The sequence below is a fragment of the Oncorhynchus mykiss genome, chromosome 2 (genome assembly GCF_057628025.1).
Source record: "Oncorhynchus mykiss isolate SJ-2025 chromosome 2, ASM5762802v1, whole genome shotgun sequence".
NCBI classification, from domain to species: Eukaryota; Metazoa; Chordata; class Actinopteri; order Salmoniformes; family Salmonidae; genus Oncorhynchus; species Oncorhynchus mykiss.
This window is the reverse complement of record NC_143023.1, coordinates 75,142,481-75,165,078: the sequence shown is the minus strand read 5'-3', so window position 1 is coordinate 75,165,078 and position 22,598 is coordinate 75,142,481. Positions and strand designations below refer to the sequence as shown.

At 43.0% G+C, this 22,598-nt stretch overlaps 3 protein-coding genes across 12 annotated transcripts in view; 1 reads left to right on the top strand and 2 right to left on the bottom strand.

The window, feature by feature from the left end:
• Nucleotides 1-10,750, bottom strand: part of LOC110501950 (voltage-dependent calcium channel subunit alpha-2/delta-1) — a 106,361-nt gene extending 95,611 nt beyond the window's left edge. For 3 of the 5 annotated variants that reach the window (XM_036955525.2, XM_036955534.2, XM_036955529.2), the window contains exon 1: nt 5,320-5,706. In XM_036955525.2, the coding sequence (XP_036811420.2) occupies nt 5,320-5,453 (134 nt within the window). In that variant the 5' untranslated portion in view covers nt 5,454-5,706. Of the gene's footprint in view, nt 1-5,319; nt 5,707-10,670 lie in introns of those variants that run through there. The other 2 variants (XM_090207690.1, XM_036955538.2) reach the window with 2 other exon arrangements.
• LOC110496093 (metabotropic glutamate receptor 3) overlaps nt 1-22,598 on the top strand; it is a 918,426-nt gene that overhangs the window by 259,360 nt on the left and 636,468 nt on the right. The window lies entirely within an intron of this gene.
• Nucleotides 10,550-22,598, bottom strand: part of LOC110496136 (uncharacterized) — a 156,820-nt gene continuing 144,771 nt past the window's right edge. For 3 of the 6 annotated variants that reach the window (XM_036955517.2, XM_036955519.2, XM_036955520.2), the window contains 11 exons: nt 19,431-19,457; nt 18,430-18,523; nt 17,380-17,451; nt 15,632-15,853; nt 15,447-15,525; nt 14,661-14,855; nt 12,270-12,408; nt 12,053-12,120; nt 11,297-11,440; nt 11,051-11,196; nt 10,550-10,852 (listed from right to left, as the gene is read on the bottom strand). In XM_036955517.2, the coding sequence (XP_036811412.2) occupies nt 10,709-10,852; nt 11,051-11,196; nt 11,297-11,440; nt 12,053-12,120; nt 12,270-12,408; nt 14,661-14,855; nt 15,447-15,525; nt 15,632-15,853; nt 17,380-17,451; nt 18,430-18,523; nt 19,431-19,457 (1,330 nt within the window). In that variant the 3' untranslated portion in view covers nt 10,550-10,708. The remainder of the gene's footprint in view (nt 10,853-11,050; nt 11,197-11,296; nt 11,441-12,052; nt 12,121-12,269; nt 12,409-14,660; nt 14,856-15,446; nt 15,526-15,631; nt 15,854-17,379; nt 17,452-18,429; nt 18,524-19,430; nt 19,458-22,598) is intronic. The other 3 variants (XM_036955518.2, XM_090207670.1, XM_090207679.1) reach the window with 2 other exon arrangements.

Here is a 22,598-nt window from a genome sequence, read left to right as displayed (position 1 = left end):
GACGTACCATCACGACAGTCACAAGTCGACTACTGAGCGCACCAAATTGCCTGCAGCACAGATAGTCCAAGCGATGTAGCGTGATCACCTGCAGCCAATGATGGCCAAGCGGGGCGTGTCATCACAAATCATGAGTCGGATGTGTGTCTTGACCTCCGCCGAACCCCTGAGACTGACTCACCGAACCCCTGGGGTTCGATCAAACCCAGGTTAAGAACCACTGCACTAGACGTAACATAGTAAGTGTAAATCCAGGACACTCAAATTATTATGATATGTTACATGGTACACTGTAAACACCAATGTGCCATCATTACTCAAAAAACATAAGCCTATGCAACCTTAACCAACAGCTCTACAACAATGAGGTTTGTGCAGTAGGCCCAATACATTACCACTGTAAATTGGCTATGCTTGATTTGCCCTGTCAATGTTGTTCTTCTCAGACCATTTTGAAATTATATTTTAAAAATGTAGGTATATGATCACACTGGTAATAGATCATTTGTTGTATTACTTGTGAGTCACAGCTGAGTGTGCATAACAATTACAGCATCATTTATTTTTTACTGGACTGATGACCTGCATCTGATGGTCAGTCTGAGGGGAGGGAACATTGGCGAGACTGCCTCTCACCCGACTCACCATCCTTCCGCTCTCCCTTCCTCCGCTGAGAAAAGGAGACACAGTCTTCCAGCTGATGGCGAAACTCAAGTCGCACTGCATTATTTCTGCCTCAAGCACCAATTCATGTTGTTATCCTATGATCAGAGAAAGTTAAATATTCCTTGATATTAAAAAAGACAAAAGATGCTAATAATACGGCAAGCTTATGGGAAAACTTTGCTCTACTCATTCATTGCAGCTGCAGTGCTGGTTGTAGTGTGAGGGGAAGTAGGGAGAACACACATTTTATGGCTTGTAAAAATATTGAACAAAGTGTTGACACTAGTGCTGAATAACAACTTAAACTCACTCATAAAAACAGCAGCTCTTTGCTGTATTCGTTAAGTCTCTCTTTAGTTATGGTTTTAAACGTTTTGTAATCTCACAGTATCAACTTTGCTGTTTCCAACCTTCTTTTTACAGTCTATGGTTCGAGAAAACTGTGCAGACACGGTGATCTGAGCTTTCTGATTGGCTACAACAGTAGGCCTATTGGTGAACTTGATTTGCGCTCTGGCTCTGCCCTGTAGGCAGGGTTTTAACTTCAGACAGATGAAATGATTCCAAATTAAACACTTTGCCTTCCCGGCGCTAGGGCTGCTGAATCAAGTGCACCTTCCGCCAACAGCATGAATCAAAAGAGTAACACAAGGCTGTATCGTTGGGTTTTTTACAGAAATGTTTGGAGATCGACTACGAATTCCTTGGAGATTGAGCAGTCACGGTTGGTGACCACTGCTGTAGGGGGTAGAGATTTGAGATTTGAGCCTTCACCAAGTGAGTTCCTAGGTGGATGGTATAACTATAATTTATTTATGACAATAATTCTATATATCATAAAGCCTTATTCTGAGTCATAGCAAAATTGCAGTAATTCCAGATAAAAAAAAATCCTGATTGGACGATTTCCAGGAATCTTCCAACTGTGATTTCTGGAAAACTTGGAAAATGTACTACTAACATCTCATTTAGTTTTGAGTAAGTTCCATATTATAAGTAAAAAATGACTTTTCATTGACTTTGAGTTAAATTTATTAGAACTATTTTAGTTAATAATGCCTTGGGGTTTACTATGCAATCAGCTCTCAGTCTCACCTCAGAATTTGTATTTAAGGTTAAGTTTAGAACTCTGAATTTTTAAAATAAAAATAGAATACGGGGTCAATGTGAATAGTCCTGTGTAAATAGTCCTGTGTAAATAGTCCTGTGTAAATAGTCCTGCGTAAATAGTCCTGTGTAAATAGTCCTGTGTAAATAGTCCTGTGTAAATAGTCCGGTGTCGACGTAAATAGTCCTGTGTAAATAGTCCTGTGTAAATAGTCCTGTGTAAATAGTCCGGTGTCAACGTAAATAGTCCTGTGTAAATAGTCCGGTGTCAACGTAAAAAGTCCTGTGTAAATAGTCCTGTGTAAATAGTCCTGTGTAAATAGTCCTGTGTAAATAGTCCAGTGTCAACGTAAATAGTCCTGTGTAAATAGTCCTGTGTAAATAGTCCGGTGTCAACGTAAATAGTCCTGTGTAAATAGTCCTGTGTAAATAGTCCTGTGTAAATAGTCCTGTGTAAATAGTCCGGTGTCAACGTAAATAGTCCTGTGTAAATAGTCCTGTGTAAATAGTCCGGTGTCAACGTAAATAGTCCTGTGTAAATAGTCCTGTGTAAATAGTCCTGTGTAAATAGTCCGGTGTCAACGTAAATAGTCCTGTGTAAATAGTCCTGTGTAAATAGTCCTGTGTAAATAGTCCTGTGTAAATAGTCCGGTGTCAACGTAAATAGTCCTGTGTAAATAGTCCTGTGTAAATAGTCCGGTGTCAACGTAAATAGTCCTGTGTAAATAGTCCTGTGTAAATAGTCCTGTGTAAATAGTCCGGTGTCAACGTAAATAGTCCTGTGTAAATAGTCCTGTGTAAATAGTCCTGTGTAAATAGGCCGGTGTCAACGTAAATAGTCCTGTGTAAATAGTCCTGTGTAAATAGTCCTGTGTAAATGGTCCGGTGTCAACGTAAATAGTCCTGTGTAAATAGTCCGGTGTCAACGTAAATAGTCCTGTGTAAATAGTCCGGTGTCAACGTAAATAGTCCTGTGTAAATAGTCCTGTGTAAATAGTCCTGTGTAAATAGTCCTGCATAAATAGTCCTGTGTAAATAGTCCTGTGTAAATAGTCCTGTGTAAATAGTCCTGTGTAAATAGTCCGGTGTCAACGTGAATAGTCCTGTGTAAATAGTCCTGTGTAAATAGTCTGGTGTCAACGTAAATAGTCCTGTGTAAATAGTCCTGTGTAAATAGTCCGGTGTCAACGTAAATAGTCCGGTGTCAACGTAAATAGTCCTGTGTAAATAGTCCTGTGTAAATAGTCCTGTGTAAATAGTCCGGTGTCAACGTAAATAGTCCTGTGTAAATAGTCCGGTGTAAATAGTCCGGTGTCAACGTAAATAGTCCTGTGTAAATAGTCCGGTGTCAACGTAAATAGTCCTGTGTAAATAGTCCGGTGTCAACGTAAATAGTCTGGTTGGCTTTTGATGAATTGTTCACCAGTCTTATTATGGCTTGGGGGTTGAAGCTGTTAAGGAGCCTTTTGGACCCAGACTTGGCGCTCCGATACTGCTTGCCGTGAGGTAGCAGAGACAACAGTCTATGACTTGGGTGACTGGAGTCTGACAATTGTTTGGGATTCCTCTGATGCCGCCTAGTATAGGCCCCAGCTTGGCCCCAGTGACGTACAGGGCCGTACGCACTACCATCTGTAGCACCTTACGGTCGGATGACCTTAGTTATCTATGTTTTATGTATTATTTTGGTCAGGTCAGGGTGTGACGAGAGTGGGTATGTGTGTTTTTGTCCTGTCTAGGGTTTATGTATATCTATGGGTTTTTTGTATGTCTAGGGAATGTAGGTCAATGGTGGCCTGAATTGGTTCCCAATCAGAGGCAGCTGTTTATCGTTGTCTCTGATTGGGGATCCTATTTAGGTTGCCATTTTCCAATTTGGTTTTGTGGGTTATTGTCTATGTGTAGTTGCCTGTCAGCACTCGGTTTATATAGCGTCACGTTCGTTTTGTTATTTTATTTGATTGTTTCGTGTTCTTTCTTTATTAAAGGAAGTATGTATTCATATCACGCTGCGCCTTAGTCTCATCAATATGACGAACGTGACAGAATAACCCACCAAATAAGGACCAAGCAGCGTGTGAATGAGGAGCGGACATCCTGGGCCCGGGTGAAAGATGAGTGGAGGACACCCTGGACCTGGGAGGAGGTAATGGCAGGGGACAAGACCCTGCCATGGAAGCAGGTGGAGATAGCACAGGAGTTTGACCTCCTAGGCTGTCTTATCGTTGTTGGTGATCATGACTACCACCATTATGTCGTCAGCAAACTTAATAATGATGGTGTTGGAGTCGTGCTTGGCCACGCAGTCGTGGGTGAACAGGGAGTACAGGAGGGGACTAAGCATGCACCCCTGAGGGGTCCCAGTGGCAGATGTGTGGTTGCCTACCCTTACCACCTGGGGACGGCCAGTAAGGAAGTCCAGGATCCAGTTGCAGAGGGAGGTGTTTAGTCCCAGGGTCATTAGCTTAGTGATGAGCTTTGTGGGCAATATGGTGATGAACGCTGAGCTTTAATCAATAAATAGCATTCTCACATAGGTGTTCCTTTTGTCCAGGTGGGAAAGGGCAGTTTGGAGTGTGATTGAGATTGCGTCATTTGTGGATCTGTTGGGGCGGTATGCGAATTGGAGTTGGTCAAGGGTTTCCGGGATGATGGTGTCGATATGAGCAATGACCAAATGTTGCATGTTCAATTCTCATGAGAAAGTAGCATTTGCAACTACTTAGCATGTTAGCTAAGCTTAAGATTAACCCTATAACCTAACCCCTAGCCCAGCTAACGTTAGCCACAACAAATTGGAATTCGTAAAATATGTAGAACTATTGCAAATTCGTAACATATTGTACAAATTGCAATTCCTAACATATCATTCGAATTGTAATTCGTAACATATCATACAAAATGGATGATGGACATCCACAAATGAATGGAAAACGTAACATATCATACTAAATGGAAGAAAACAGATTAGTCTGTCCCTGAGTCCAGGTTGTTTCAACAAGTTTACAGGACATTATCCCTTGGCCAGCCAACAGCCACAATTTACCTGCGACACTGCGCGCATTATAGCCATTAATCACATAACATATTCAAACGAAGGCGAACAGCACACAGGAAACTGCTAGTGAAAGTAACACATGTCTCATTAACAGTCACACTGACACACACAGAGGCTATAAATACACTGGATATGTCACGGTGAGGAGTAGGAGAAGCAGACGGTTGAAATAAGGAGAGAAACGGGACCGGTGCCCATCCTACCGCCTCTTTTGCATCTCCAGACAATCCAGACATAATAGCGCAGCGATGTAACAAGAAGTTAACAAATAAACCGGGGGAGATGGCAAGGTGCTAAATCGCAAGACTGGTCTAACCCGCTTGTAATAACAGTTTTTCCTCAGATACCATTGTTTTAGTTATTCATTGTTAGGAATGACACACACACACACACACATACACACACAATTAGTCACCTGCATTTACAGAGTCACACAACCAACAATTGGGATTTGAGAAGCTATAGGCAAGGATTAGATTAGTACTTACATGAGTTGTGTTGGAAACTGCGACGGCAGACAAATATCCGATGATAATAACAGTAAAATCAACACGGCGTGTGTTCTGTAGGTGTCCATTGCCAGGCGCCAACTCCCCGTCCAAACACACGCACGCACATTCATACACTACGCCCCTCTCCAGCTGCGTGTTTGAGTGTGTAGAATGGTCCACGCCAAGCCAGTAGTGTGTGTCACACACTCGGAGATAACCCAGCCCCGCCACCGACAATCTGATCAACTGGCATCAGCGCTCTAACAGGTACCCGATTGGTACCTCTCTCTCTCTCTGTCTGTCTGGGGTGATGGTAGTCACAGATACATAGCCTATCAGGGATGTTCTATTGGGTTGACATCTCTCTCTTTCGCGCGCGCGCACGCACGCACACACACACACACACACACACACCATATTTTACTCAGTTTGATGTAAAATAATTTATCGGGGAGTCCTTACCAATCATCATCAATCCCCCAGACAGACAGAGAGAGACATAGCGACAGTGTGAGTGACAGGTAGCAGACTTGTCATAAGACAGCGGTGACTGATAACTTATTGATCGCACCATTGAACAGACTGTTATGAGATAGCGATTTACAGTATCAAATTCTTCACAACGTGATCCATCTAAAGGGTTTTACAAGATTCCCTACCTCTACAAGCGCTATGAGTGACATAATGGCTACCGAGCCAATGATGTTGTGCCAAAAGCTAGGCCTACATAGCCTTTGGTTATTATGCCAACAAGACAAGCATTATGTACAGCAGGGGTTACAGTAAATATGCAATCACACAATCACCTACTCTATATGTTTTGCCTATGGGTTGTCTAAAATATTGGTGGTAGATTTAAAAATAAAATGGGCTGAGAAAACAATGTGACCAATCTACTGTATATATTATACAGTATTTCAGGTGACAGCCAGACTGTGTTATGTGATCTAGTTCCAATTATTAGGCTCTCAGAGTCCATGTCTGGTTGGACAACAGAGGAGCCAGTCAGATAGTCCGACCCAGAGGCAGGGCAGGGTAACACATCTGGGATGCTTGGGGATTTGGTTATCAATCGTTGCTTAGCAACCACACACACCATCTCTCTCATCCTATCTCTCTCTCATCTCCCATTAGCATAGAGAGGAGAGACAGAGAGGGGACAGACAGAGAGGATAGACATATAGAGGAGAGACATAGAGAGGAGAGTGAGACAGAGGAAATAAGCAGAGAGAGAAAGGAAGGACATAATAGTGCTGAAAGATAGGAGGCTGGAGGCCTTGACAGACAATAGACCGAGATGGAGCCGCCAGTCTCTAGACTGGGGATGCAGAGGTGCTAGGCTAATGCTTGCTATACACACTCTCTCAGCACAGCACACAAGTCTTTGTTCTGTGTGTTTACGTGCGTGCAAGCTGTGTGTGTGTCTGTGCACGTCTGCATGTACAACTTCTACTTTTCTGTCCTGTAGTCCAGTGTTTCCCTACCCTGGTCTTCCAGTACCGCCAACAGTCCACATTTCTACTGTAACCCTGGACAAACACACCTGATTCAACCTGTCAACTAATCATCAAGTCCTCAATGAGTTGAATCAGGTGTGGTTGTCCCGGGCTACAATGAAACTGTGTACTGTTGGGGGTACTGGAGGACCAGGGTTGGGAAACACAACTGTAGTCCACTAGGAGCCATTACTGAGAGGATGTTGCCACCTGATGGACATGAAGCGAATATACAGGAATACGTGTAGTGCTGAAAGTTTGATTGAATGCAATTGACTGGGGTGGATGTACATATAAGAGCCGAAGGAAAAATAATAGTTGCAGATTACATAACACACTCAAATATGAAACCAAAAGTCCTTTAAGGTTGTGGAATAAATCTCTTTTTATATTTATTCTTTAGACTTTAGGTAAACAGCCGGTTTTTACAGCACAATTTGCATAATAATATCTCAACACATCCTGTGTACAACCACAAAACCAGAACGCTAGATTCTCCATTTTTACACTGAATGAAAAACAAGACAATTTTACAAGCAGAATCTTTATACAGTCGGAATACCATTTCCGATAAATCTATACATATTCTCTCTTTTTAAACATAATCTGGAAGCAAAAATATTGACAGACCATCAACAAAACATGCAACATCCAGGTTGGCTCGGTGACGTCTGCGACATGGTTGTACAGTCAGACACCCATGGGTTGACAACACAGTCTGATCACATAAGTACCTCACACACACCACTAGAGACAGACAGACAGACAGACAGACAGACAGACAGACAGACAGACAGACAGACAGACAGACAGACAGACAGACAGACAGACAGACAGACAGACAGACAGACAGGTTTGAGTTTTTTGTCTTCTTTTTTTTTTACACTCACATGCTCGAACCTCAGACAATATGATTCATCAATCTCTCTAGAAAATAAAAACACTTTGTATTTACACAGATCAGATGAGTATGCCACATTCACACCCAACAGATACACGTTTGAATGGTTTCACGGTTACTAGCAACGGACTTAGGAACAATGTATATTAACTATCTAGCTAAGGGAAATCTAAGGAGACCATTAAGGGTCCTTGGACAGTCCTCAGACTCATCATCATTGATTTATACATACATGTGTTGGTGGTTGTATCAAACATACAGATTGATGTCTCCTTAGATTTGTGCATTGTGAAGCAACATGTACCTTAAATTGTCTGTGAATGTAGATGTTGTTTTTTGTTTTTCTATTGCCTTGGAAATGAAAAAGAGTGGTGTCTGAACTTCTTCCTACAGCACAGATAACATGACTCAACATCATCTCAACATGGAGACACTAACTGGAACAGATACTTCAACTTGCATGTCATGACACGTTACACAGGACAATGAAATCAATCACCGATGTAATACTAAAGTGCACAAGCTTCATGTACATGATAACAGCTGTTAAGTAGTAAAACAATCTCTATTTTTTTTATCCTTTTCTTCAATAATATATAAACCAAAATAAATTAAAATTCTATTCATAAGATACATATTTTCAGACACAATGTTCACTGATATTACATGTTAAGAAAATGCATTCAAACACAAGGTCTATGTTGCATAGAATGACTTCAACACAACCAATGGGTTTGCATACAAAACAAGGTTGGCACGACAACATCATTTTCTGTAAAACTAACCCTCTTTAAAATCACGTTTATTTGTCTTATGAACATTTGTGACATCTTGACTCAGTGTCTGAATTTCGAGGCTCTGATATGGACTTAATTTATTAGGAAATTGCATCTGTCCTCCCTAGTTGCTCAGTGATATGCCTTCAGACACTGACAGTATGGTTGAGGGTACTAGCTCTGTAGGGTCACTTGATGAAGTTGTTCACTATGATCCACTATATAGATCACTGGAAATAATAATATACTAACAACAGTAGCGCCATATGGTTCTGAGCCCATAGATCTGGACTGTATATCAGTGTGTATCAGTGTGTCCTGCCATGTTATGACTGGGACATAGGTAATGACTTAGAGCTTTGATCAGAGGCAGTGACAAAGGCTGGTTCACTGTGTTGTCGCATTACATCCACTGACACTAACTGCACAGTGTACAATTTACAGTGTACTGTTTACAGTGTACTGTTTACAGCAAGATGTTGAGTGTTCTGTTGAACAAACTAAAAAAAAAAAATGTTTTTTACAGAACCAGACTGTGATGTCACACACGCAGAGGACAGGTGTGTCTAACTGTTGCTTTAACATAGAATAGGTGAGCAGCCCAGCAGCCCAAACAGGGGAGCAAAGCAACTCACCAGAGAGAGGCTACACACCCCTCTGTCAGATTGCAGGTTGGTCAAGGTGGCCAGCAATCTCGGTTTTGCTCTCAAACCAAAACGATTGTTTAAGCCTCCAGTCACATGTGCGTAAGACATCACAAAAACATAACCAGTCTGATGAGTCCAGTAAAATCATGGGATCTTCCTCAGTGAGTAACATTCAGGACATAATGAGGGGAGGGGACGGAACATTCCTACACACTGCTGTCTGTATATGGAATGGACTCTCTCATAACACAATATATCAGACTGAAATGAGTTTGAAGGGAAGGGACCTGGCATCCTCTTCTATCTGTTCTCTTCTCCCCACCTGTAAGAGGAGGGATATCCATGTAGTAGTTCTCCTCTAATGTCTCAGTTGTGCTATGAGTACTACATTCACCATTTGAACTGCATTTTCCTATTTTCCCACTGTATAACACCCAGTATAACTGCATAACACCAGAGCTAAAGGGATTGGATTGTCTGTGCTCCTTCCATACTCTTGTCTGTACAGAATGTAGTCTTTAGAATAAACTGTACATGAGGAGACACCTCATATCGTCTGTAATATATGTATCTATGGTCATAAATAACATTTCTCTGTACACTGTGTCTCTGATATGATTCATATTCTGACATATATCTATCTAAATCTGAATGTACATGTACATCTATCCAGTTAAGGTCAAGTTGGAGTTTTATGGCTGTTGGCAACAAACTGTAATGGTACATTACTGCCACCTACTGGACTTGAGCGTTCAGGTATGGTCAGGTTTCGTTAATTACTTATCAACCATATAATTGCACTGTACTTTTTGTACACAACATAAATAGAATCTTACAACAAACATTCCATACTTTTTCAAGCAGCCAAGGACAAAAACACACAAACAAATACATCAATTTGAACCCCACTCACTGACTGACTGACTGACTGACATTTTCACAGATCAATCACAATAATGATAATGATCTGATAAGCCATAAACAACCGTATCAGATCCAGACAGAACAGAAATGAGTAGTTCCATCATGGTAACTATCTTTGTGATATTGCTGCCCAGTCCTGTTTGACGTCAGGTTTTGCATCCGACATGTCGAGCAGAGAGCTGAGAGGTGGTGAGATGTGTTTGTCCTCTTACAGTGGAGGACTTCTTCATTCCTCGGTGTGTGTGTGTGTGTGTGTGTGTGTGTGTGTGTGTGTGTGTGTGTGTGTGTGTGTGTGTGTGTGTGTGTGCTGGCAGTCTATCCAATCAGGGCACAGTCTCTGACAGTCTTTGGTCCAATTAAGAATCAGGGTACAGTCCATGTATGGCAGTGGGAGAGAGAACAGGAGGATCAGTTCTTTCTGGGCATGTCCGTACCCGCAACCCCTCTTCCTTCCCTCTTATCTCTTCTTCTCCTCCCCCTCTCTTTTCTTTTCATACAGAATAACACAAAGGGGATGAAGGGCACTGTGTAACTCAACTCCTCCTCCTCCTCGTCTTGACAAAGAACAGCCATTGACCAAGAGTATTCATTGATCTTCACTGACCTCTGGTTGACCCCTCGGTGTCCTCTCAAGTCGATCTCTCATGACTGGTTGTGTGTGGAGCTGACCAGCAGCTTGTGCCAGCTGACCACCCTCTTCCTCATGTCCACCTTGTCCAGCCAGATGTAGGCCTCTCCTATCAGGGTCTTCTTCATAAACTTACCCCCGTTAGACACCAGGAACAACTAGGGACAGGGGGAACACACACACATACTTGTAGTGTCCTGTGTGTTTGTTTGTGTTTGACTGTGTGCGTTCATGCGTGTGTGTGTAAAGTACTGGTATTACAGAACAGTCTTAGGGGCTGTTGGAACAATAAAACATCTGCATAAAGCAGGACACCAGAGTAAAAAAAACACAAGGTGTTAGAGTGTGTGTGTTACCTGCAGGGAGTGTCCGGTGGGGTTGAGGCTGAACCTAAAGGTCTCGTTGAAGGAGGGTTCTCTGTCGTGACGACACACTCTGGTCTTCTTCTTGATAATCCTCTTCTGAGTCGCCACGTTCACCACATACAGCTTCACATAGAGATCTACAGACAGACACACAGTCAGACGGTCAGACAGTCAGTGAGGCAGACAGACAGACACAGTCAGACGATCAGTGAGGCAGACACACACACACGCAGTTACCTGGTAGGTGGTCTGGGCTCTTGAATTTGTAAGTGATGTTTCTACACTGTAGGACTTCCAGGATCAGCTGGTCTCCCTCTTGTTTCACCTCCTTCTTCAGAGCAACCTTGATCTCCCCCATCACCTGGGTCTTACCCCCACCCCCTGGAAGAGGAGGGACAGAAGGGGTAGGAGGGAACAAGGGGGTTGGCAGCAAGGGACAGAGTGAGAGAGAGACAGAGGCGAAGTTACAGCGAGATACACACACCCTTCCTCTCTGCAGATGTAAATTATTCAACACCAACGCATTATTGACATACTGCCTGCACCAAAATGGATCCAGGGGAGGACTCTCCTCTCTCCAGTTTCACTAAACTCAGTTCTGAACCCAAAACCATTCTCCGCCACGTCACTGTGGCTGTAACTCGGTTAGAAGTCAGGTTGGGAACGCTCGTTTCCAGTAAAGGTTTGAGAGGTCAGTTGCCAATGATAATGAACCTTTGAACTGGCTGCCCAGTTGTGCACTAAGATGGCCTCTAGTCTATTGTTATGGAGTGAAACTGGAGAAACTGAGAGAAAAAGAGAGGCACCATGACACCTGAGCTATCTGATTCCTAGATATAGTTAAGACACAGAGAGCGAGATAGTTACTTTCTATGTATGGGACCAGGCATTTAGAGGTGGTGTTATTTCCTGTTCGGTCCAGCAGATGGCAGACATGTAAAGACAAAGTTTATTGGGAGATACTGGCACACACACACACACACACAGTCTTACCCTCGCTGTCTGATAGCGAGAGTGGCAGTCCCTTAAACTTGTCAGGACCGTTGGGGATGATCTTCCCTCTGTTGGAAATGAACACACATTAGATCCACAGATACAAAACATGTATGTGATACATCATCCACCACCACTTTTAACACAAGTCTTCAGGTCTTAGGTGAGGTCACCCATCATGCTAGCACCACCCCACACAAACAGGCTGTTTACTCACATGCATGGGACCTGGAAGATGGCACTGTCCACCCCTGTGCCAGCCCCCTCGTCTCCATCCAGACCCCCATACCCCTCCATCAGACTGGGGGCTGAGGACACCACCGGCCCAGACACATCCCCCAACCTGTGGCCTGGTCCTACAGAGGGTCGGGGGAAAGAGAGAGAGAGGGAGAGAGAGGAGGGGCAGTGAATGACGGCATGTGTGTCAGTGTAGGAGGGAGAGAAAGTGAGATTTATTTCACTACCTTGATAATGTGTGTCCATAATATTCTATAAACTATAATATAAAAAAAAGTTACTAGTATTCTCATATATGAATGTGAATGTAAATGTTGTAGCTACATCGGTGGTCACAGTGTTTATTTATTTGATTATGTGGATCTCCATTAGCTTTTCCTTCTGGTGTCCGTAACAACAAACAAGTGTTCAATGAACATACCCTGCCTAAGCTTACAGGTAATAATACATTTACTGACAAACAGACTAAAACAAACATGGGTGACACTTTCCTTAAATAACAATCCATCATGATGTAGCTATAATGCATTGTAAGACCTGTCATGAGCATGTATGGCCCCTTTACAATGTCTTCTCACCTCTTATAAAGGGTCATACATCCTTTTAACAAGATATAAAGCATTATAACTGAACGATTTATGTAAAGTGCTACTGATACATATGGAATAAACATGATGTAATAGCAAAGTACGTAACATAAATATAATAATACTAATTTATAAACATGCTAAAATAATAGTTATGGTAATTACTTGAATAGATGGGCATATTTATTATGATTTTTAACTTAATTTTTTTTTACCCCAATTTCATGATATCCAATTTGGTAGTTACAGTCTTGTCCCATCGCTGCAACTCCCATAGGGACTCAGAAGAGGCGAAGGTCTAGAGCCATGCGTCCTCTGAAACATGACCCTGCCAAGCCACACTGCTTCTTGACACACTGCTCGCTTAACCTGGAAGCCAGCCACACCATACAACTGGCGACACGAGTCAGTGTGCATGCGCCTGGACGGCCAAACCCTCCCCTAACCCTAACCCTCCCCACTGCGATGCAGTGCCTAAGACCGCTGTGCCACAAGGGAGGCAGCATTAATTATGAATTTAAATAAATACCAAAGTAACTATTGAGACATTTTTGACTATTTACACATATATATCAAAACTCTAAATGGTTTACATGATCATTAAGTTGTTTTATGTTTCTTAATGATACCATGCTTGTCTAGAGGAGATAAAGGCCTGAAGTTTGATTAGTGAGGTTATATTATATTATTCTTGTTTCTAATTTCTATACTCCCGTCCTGTTGTCTCACCTTCCCCAGATACTGCTGTTCCCCTGAAGGTCAGACTCCTTTCTGTACTCTCATTGGCCGGTGAGTGTAGAGTCAGTTTCCTGTTGCCCTTTGTCCCCCATGCTGCTGTGTCTGTACTTCCTGGTGTGTCTGGTCAGTGCCAGTTGGCGTTTATAAACTCATCACGTCGGGGGTGGGAAGGGAGGAAGGGCTACTGGTAGACTATACATCTCAGGGTATTTGTATCATTACATTGGACACATTTAGGGGTCAGGGGTCACACACATATGCACACAAACTCACACTTGCTCACACACACCTACGGGGGCTTGACCTTTTCCAATGAAAGGGCAGTTAGGGGATTGAACCAGACACACAAACTAGCACCAGGAGAGGGGGGGTGGGGGGGGACTGCATGTCACAACCTGGGGGTCAAGCTCTATCATGGTTTCTAGACCTGGAGGATGGATAGGGGATCACACTGGGAGACAGTAAAAACCATGTTGGAGAGAGACATGTATATCCTCACTCTATTTAGACTGGGAACTGTGGCTGTTTTGTCTCTGTCCTGTGTGTTACTGGGCTATTGTGAGTGTCTGATGTGTGTATGATGGAAATCTGCTCACTCTGAGCCCAAACGGTGCTGTGCCCCACTTTCCCCAACCCTGCAGACGTCACAGTAACGTCAGAGAAACGGAGGACCATACACATTTTCAGTGTTTAGTGTGAGAACAGCAGTTTATAAATTAATTTTTAATATAGATTTTAGATTGAGATGTTTTCTCCACAGGCCAGGGTCTACTATAAGATCTGCCATGCAATGTTTTAGTGATGCACTCTGACTAGATCAGTGGGTGTTACACCCCTAGAGCAAACAAGAAAACCCAACAGAATAGAACTTAGAGGAACCATCTAATTGCTTAGAAGAACCAATCAGAAGGCCAGAACAGAAGGGAGAGGAAAAGAAGAGAAAAGAAGGAGTGATAGAACAAGAGGAGAGATAAAGGGAGAGATGATGAGCTAGCATGCGTGGCAGAGCCGAGAGGAAGTGTGTCACAGGAAGGGTTGGGGATTACTTGGTTGGAGGCGGGACTGTTGCACGGCGGCCTCGGCGGCAGCTATAGCTATCCCAGCATCCTCCAGGTGGGCTTGCGTGACGCTGCTCTTGCTCTGGCTGCGGGATGGACCATGGGAACGAAGCTGGCCGTCTGAAGATGACTTAGAGCTGCCTGGACTACTGTGGGATTTCTCTAGAGTCACCATCTGCATGTCTGGGAGGAGTGGGATGAGGGAGGAGTGGGAGGAGGAGGGAGGAGGTAGTGATAGAGAGAGGGAGAGGAGATAGAGGAGATAAAGGGAATGTCTGTAAAAGTCACTAAAAGAGCCATGTAGTAGTTACACATTTGTACTGTGGCAAAAACATAAAAATAGAATAACCTTGACTTCCTTGAACTAACACCCCACCCTTTCTTACTAGCCCTGACTTTGCTGATAGCTATTTTATTGAGAAGAAATTGTATTACTCTGACTGTGCTATGTGGTAGTCTCACCTACAGTAGCTATCGTAAGATGAATGCACTAACTGTAAGTCGCTCTGGATAAGAGCATCTGCTACATGACAAAAAACAAGGATGACACCACAACATGAAGGGCACTGAGCCAGATAAGTGACTGGCACTAAAAGTATAATTATGATAGCCATTAGCAAAACTGTCACCATGACTACATGTTCTCTCACTATGACAACAGAGTGGCAATCAGCAAAACGGAAATGAAGAAAAACTGTAAAGCAACTGAGTGGCTAAACCACACAATGGCAAGCGTTAGTTAAAAGCAACAAGGCAGCTGGAAGAGGCTCCTACCTTTTGCTGGGTCAGGGAAGATCCCGTGGCTCCTGCTCTTTATCACAGAGTTCTTAGGAGACTCATGGCACTCCCCCATCTGCAATGCAATTCAATTAAATGTGCTATATGCATTATAATCAGTAAGTTACAATCAATGATGGCAAGGATGGATAGTAGACAATGAATACAGTACAGTACAGTACCTGTCCCTGCCCCTGTCCTTGGCCCATCCCTGACCCCATGCCCTGTCCTGGTTCTTGCCCCGCTACGGACCCCTGTCCCGGTCCTGTCCCTGCTCCTGGCCCCCCAGGCCCCTGAGCGGTGTGGTGGGTTCTGCTGTGCTCGATGCTCTCACTCTGCTCCTTCAGAGGCAGCCAGCGAGGAGTGTTGTCCAGCTGGGATGTGTTAGACAGGTCTATCAACACCTGGAGAGAGAGAGATACAGAGAGAGAGACAGAGAGAGATACAGAGAGAGAGAGAGAGACAGAGAGAGAGACAGAGAAAGAAAGAGTAGACATGTATGCTTGTGTAAGCAAAGACTTATAGGAAAACACAGCAAATATACACTGACTATACAAAACAAGCAAAAACCTGGGAACACCTGGGCCCAGATTCACAAACACCTGAGCCCAGATTCACAAAACTCTTCTTACGCAAAAACTTAAGAAGCTTCTTGAGAAAAAAAGTGAATAAGATAGTTTGTAAGTGCAATTCCCCAACTAACGATTTAGTCAATATCTTCTTCCAAATAATTGTTGCTAGGCAACGGTTTTAGCTGGCTATGTAGTTAAGCAATGGCAATCATGTTAGCATATTTGCTACTGAGATTACTGTTCTAAAACATGTTCTTGGGTTTAAACTAATCAATACTGAAACTTTCACATTAAGTTTGTGAGCGAATTAAACATGTTAAATTGCTTTCGTGAGCTTTTTCTCTCACTGCCCTTATTTTAAGACAAGGGTTTAGCTACCTTGGAAATAACTTTATTTTCAGAATCTAATGTCTTCTTAACTTTTTGCTGAAGGAGTAACATAAGAAGTAGCGCTAGAACATTTCCAATAATCTTTTTGAGGAATAGCAGCTTGTCTTAACTTTCTTCTTAAGTCTATAGTTAAGAAAAAAATGGCAGTTAAGAAAACATTTCTTCCTAAGAACGTTTTGTGAATCTGAGCTCTGCTCTTTCCCTGACATAGGCTCACCAGGTGAATCCAGGTGAAAGCTATGCTCCCTTATTGATGTCACTTGTTAAATCCATTTCAATCAGTGTAAATGAAGGGGAGGAGACAGGTTAAAGAAGGATATTTAAGTCTTGAGACAATTGAGACATGGATTGTGTATGTGTGACATTCAGAGGGTGAATGGGCCAGAAAAAATATTTAAGTGCCATTGAACGAGGTATGATAGTAGGTACCAGGCTGCTGGGTTTTTCAGGCTCAACAGTTTCTTGTGTGTATCAAGAATGGTCCACCACCCAAAGGACATCCAGCCAAATTGACACAACTGTGGAAAGCATAGGAGTCAACATGGGCCAGCATCCCTGTGGAACGCTTTCGACACCTTGTAGAGTCCACGCCCCAACAAATTGAGTCTGTTCTGAGGGCAAAAGGGGGATGGAGAAAATTAACATTAGGAAGGTGTACCTAATGTTTGGTATAGTCAGTATATTTTGAGGTTTGCTGTGAACAAACCACCATTCTACCTTATAAACAATTAGGATCCTTCTCCATTTAGCACAGGATCCGTGGGATTCATTACATAGACTGACAACCAATGAAACTAGCTTTGAATAAAGTCTTGTTGAGAGGGGAGCCATAAGGCTGGAAATATGGGCCGCTTTTGGCTAGAGAACATTTAAAAATATGGCATCAGGAGACATTAGGGTAAAGGGATGACTGAAGTAAATGTATGTGACGTCTAAACCAGAGTGTGTCTGATTCTGGAGACACTCACTTCTCCCAGGAAGTCATTGGAGGAAGATCTGTCATAATCCCACACTGTCACCTCCAGAGTCTTTTTCTTTAGCTGAGAGACAGAGAGAGTGAGTAAGAGAGAGAGAGAGAGAGAGAGAGAGAGAGAGAGAGAGAGAGAAAGAGAGGTGGGGGAGCGAGAGAGAGAGAGAGAGAGAGAAAGAGAGGTGGGGGGAGCGAGAGAGAGAGAGAGCGAGAGAGAGGATGAGCGAAAAGTGATTAAATGAACAAATACATTTAAACGAGTTATGCCAAGTACAACACCCATGCAGTCGTACTGTATATCACTCAACCAGCCAGTCAGTGGCCAGTCATGGTTTCAGAACAGCAATATAGTGCAGTGTGTGTGTGTGTGTGTGTGTGTGTGTGTGTGTGTGTGTGTGTGTGTGTGTGTGTGTGTGTGTGTGTGTGTGTGTGTGTGTGTGTGTGTGTGTGTGTGTGTGTGTGCGTGCGTGCGTGCGTGCGTGTGTGTGTGTGTGCTTGGCAGGAGAGTGGGAGAGTAAGTGGGTAATAGAGCAGCATTTACAACATCAGTGGGCAGAATAGAAAGAAGTAGCTAACAGCAGAGAGTCTCAGAAGAGACACTAGACTAGAGACACTACTGTCCGCTGAGAGAGAGCGCCGTATGGACTGACTGCACTCATCTTACATTGTCTGAATTGCAGCTAAGCAAAGGCTGCTACTGTTATTTTTAATGAAGATGTCTCTGTCTCTGTTTCTCTCTGGTGACTGGTAGTCTGTAAGGGGGTTGTTTAACCTAACCAGGTCAGCGGTGCTATGGGATTCAGGGGATTGGTAATGGGAACCAAGGCTGCAGAGGGATAGTCAGAAAATCCCTAAGGATTCAGAACTACCAATCCAACTGGAAATAAGATGAACATAAACATTCAACATTAATGTGGATGTGTGTGTGTGTGTGTGTGTGTGTGTGTGTGTGTGTGTGTGTGTGTGTGTGTGTGTGTGTGTGTGTGTGTGTGTGTGTGTGTGTGTGATGCATGCGTTAGTAGGTGCATGTGTGTGTGTGTGTTCCTACCTGTTCCAGGTGTATGTTCTTGTAGATGACAGTCTGGTTCCACTCTGGGTTCAGACTCCTCTGGACGTACTTGGTCCTCCTCTTGTTCTCAGCACTGTGATGTCATAACAAAGGGACACGTTTAGTCTCAGACGTGGTCTTTGTATGTTAATATGGCCACATTATTGTAGATTTTCTCCAATTACATTTGATGGTAGATATAGAGATGATTTTGCAGGATGTCAATAATTGAATATCTGATTCAATATAATTATATCATCATGATGTCTTGCAAATGTTGGATGAGAGTAAATTGCATAGGCACACTGGCTAGACGGGATCACAACATCATAGAAATAGTCAAAGAAAGTCAAAGAAATAGTGATGTCTGTAAGGTTGAATCAATATGTGACTGTGAGGCACAGCTCCTCTTCTGTAGCAGAGATGATGAGTGTAGGGTGAAAAACATATCTCATGGAATGATTTCACATTTCAACCTTGATTTCAACCCGGCAATGTTCTTGGCTGAATTTGCACATCATACAATCATGAGTTGTTTAGGATGACAGAGATACAAATAGGAGAAAAAAGAGAGAGAGAAACAAAGTGGAGAAAGGTTAGATAGAGAGAGAGGAAGAGCAAGAGAGTGCTTTTATCAACGTATCAACGCAAAATGGATAACGATGAATAATGATGCGGGAGACAATGAGGAAAAGCACTTTGGAGGCGGAAAATGTACGTGGGGAAAAACACTGACTGAATGCAGAGAAGCAGAGAATGATAGAAGGAGAGAAAGAGAGAGAGGAGAGGAGTAGAGAGGATAGAATAAGATAAGAACAAAAGGAGAGGGGCAGAGAAGGAGAGAAGGAGAGAAGAGGAGAAGAGGAGTAGAGAAGAACAGAATAATTGGAGCAGAGAAGGAGAGAAGAAGAGAAGCAGAGGAGAGAAGTAGAGAAGAACAGAAGAAGTAGAGCAGAGTAGGAGAGGAGAGAAGAAGAGAAGCAGGAGAAGCACTACACTACCTTGCGTTCTGGACTACCATGACTTGTCTGAGAGTCCAGGGGAGGGATAGGAGGGTAGAGACAACAAACAACAAGTACCGCAAAAAGAAAGAAACCATCAGAGAAACAGAGACATAAACCATCAGAGAAACAGAGACAGAAACCATCAGAGAAACAGAGACAGAAACCATCAGAGAAACAGAGACAGTAACCATCAGAGAAACAGAGACAGAAACCATCAGAGAAACAGAGACAGTAACCATCAGAGAAACAGAGACAGAAACCATCAGAGAAACAGAGACAGAAACCATCAGAGAAACAGAGACAGTAACCATCGGAGAAACAGAGACATAAACCATCAGAGAAACAGAGACAGAAACCATCAGAGAAACAGAGACAGAAACCATCAGAGAAACAGAGACAGAAACCATCAGAGAAACAGAGACATAAACCATCAGAGAAACAGAGACAGAAACCATCAGAGAAACAGAGACAGAAACCATCAGAGAAACAGAGACATAAAGGGAAGGAGATAAAGAAAGACAACATTGAAACATAAAGACATGGTTTATTTACTACTGCCTATTGTTAAAACACAGATCAAACAGTCCATTTATACTGAGATAGAGAGAATACACGCGTCAAACGTTTGATTTATGTCCGGGTGCCGTGTGCATGCCCATATTTGGGCATCCGATCAAGACATCCTGGTGCGAAGTTATCATATGTTTATGCCCATATAAGGGCATCCTGTTCCTGTTGTCATGCGTTAGAGTGTGTGTTAATTTATGCATATATTGCATCTATTCCTTTGAAGTCGTCATGTTGGTTGATATGTAGGAACCTCGTTGAACTGGGGGGTATGTGTTTGAACATTTCAAAGAGGATGGCCCCACACCCCCTATTTTATTGACCTTAGGACTGTTGTCTGTGAAACAGGAATGTCCGGGGATATTGTGGGGAGCAGATGCATTATAAATAAGACCCAGAACAACACATGCAGCCATGATAAACCACTAAAGAAATTAAACATGGATTTTGTGATCAGTGGCAAAGCAGTGATGACCGTAACAACGGAAGCAGGACCGCGGTTGAAACATAGAGAAAGGTCAGAGTAAAAAGCAACAATATACAATGCGCCAAAAAAACATTTTTAAACGTGTATAGAACCCAATACCGCCCGCAACTGCGCTGAACGATCAAGTGATGAAGTCTAATGGACAGCTATGGGGTTATCAGTTTGATTACCGAGCCTGTAGAGTGAACCTCTATACGGTAGCCTAAGGAGAATAAAATACAGACCAGACTTTAGGAGTGGACTACGGGCTTGAAGACTGGCAGGTTTTTCACAAGGTTGTGTGTCCCAAACTGAGAGTTATCACAGAGGGGTATAGCGTGTTCACGGGCTACGAGACCCGTTGGGAAGGTACCCCTGACTCTTCAGGAAGAATATTTCACAGGGTGAAAATACAAAGAAAGAATGGACTTCCATGTGGATGCGTGGAGTTCTATATCAGCAACGAGGAAACTCACAACCAAAACATTCGTGATGGTGGCCTGACTGGGGATTTTATGTTGCGCATGCTTATTCCTTTTAAAAGTTGGGATCTAATGGAATTGAAAATGTTAGAGTTGTTGGACGCTCTTTTTGTACAGAGCCAACAACGGCAAAGCATTGTTCGGCTAAGGAAGTGCATAATATACAGTGGGGCATAAAAGTATTTAGTCAGCCACCAATTGTGCAAGTTCTCCTACTTAAAAAGATGATGTAATTTTGATGTAATTTTCATCATCATCATTTTCATCACTTCAACTATGAGAGACAAAATGAGAAAAAAAATCCAGAAAATCACATTGTAGGATTTTTAATGAATTTATTTGCAAATTATGCTGGAAAATAAGTATTTGGTCAATAACAAAAGTTTATCTCAATACTTTGTTATATACCCTTCGGCAATGACAGAGGTCAAACGGTTTCTGTAAGTTTTCATAAGGTTTTCACACACTGTTGCTGGTATTCTGGCCCATTCCGCCATGCAGGTCTCCTCTAGAGCAGTGATGTTTTGGGGCTGTTGCTGGGCAACACGGACTTTCAACTCCCTCCAAAGATTTTCTATGGGGTTGAGATCTGAAGACTGGCTAGGCCACTCCAGGACCTTGAAATGCTTCTTACGAAGCCATTCCTTTGTTGCCCGGGCGGTGTGTTTGGGATCATTGTCATGCTGAAAGACCCAGCCACGTTTCATCTTCAATGCCCTTGCTGATGGAAGGAGGTTTTCACTCAAAATCTCACGATACATGGCCCCATTCATTCTTTCCTTTACACGGATCAATCGTCCTGGTCCCTTTGCAGACAAACAGCCCCAAAGCATGATGTTTCCACCCCCATGCTTCACAGTAGGTATGGTGTTCTTTGGATGCAACTCAGCATTCTTTGTCCTCCAAACACGATGAGTTGAGTTTTTACCAAAAAGTTATATTTTGGATTCATCTGACCATATGACATTCTCCCAATCTTCTTCTGGATCATCCAAATGCTCTCTAGCAAACTTCAGACGTGCCTGGACATGTACTGGCTTAAGCAGGGGGACACGTCTGGCACTGCAGGATTTGAGTCCCTGGCGGCGCAGTGTGTTACTGATGGTAGGCTTTGTTACTTTGGTCCCAGCTCTCTGTAGGTCATTCACTAGGTCCCCCCGTGTGGTTCTGATATTTTTGCTCACCGTTCTTGTGATCATTTTGACCCCACGGGGTGAGATCTTGCGTGGAGCCCCAGATCGAGGGAGATTATCAGTTGTCTTGTATGTCTTCCATTTCCTAATAATTGCTCCCACAGTTGATTTCTTCAAACCAAGCTGCTTACCTATTGCAGATTCAGTCTTCCCAGCCTGGTGCAGGTCTACAATTTTGTTTCTGGTGTCCTTTGACAGCTCTTTGGTCTTGGCCATAGTGGAGTTTGGAGTGTGACTGTTTGAGGTTGTGGACAGGTGTCTTTTATACTGATAACAAGTTCAAACAGGTGTCATTAATACAGGTCACGAGTCGACAGAGGACAGAGGAGCTTCTTAAAGAAGAAGTTACAGGTCTGTGAGAGCCAGAAATCTTGCTTGTTTGTAGGTGACCAAATACTTAGTTTCCACCATAATTTGCAAATAAATTCATAAAAAATCCTACAATATGATTTTCTGG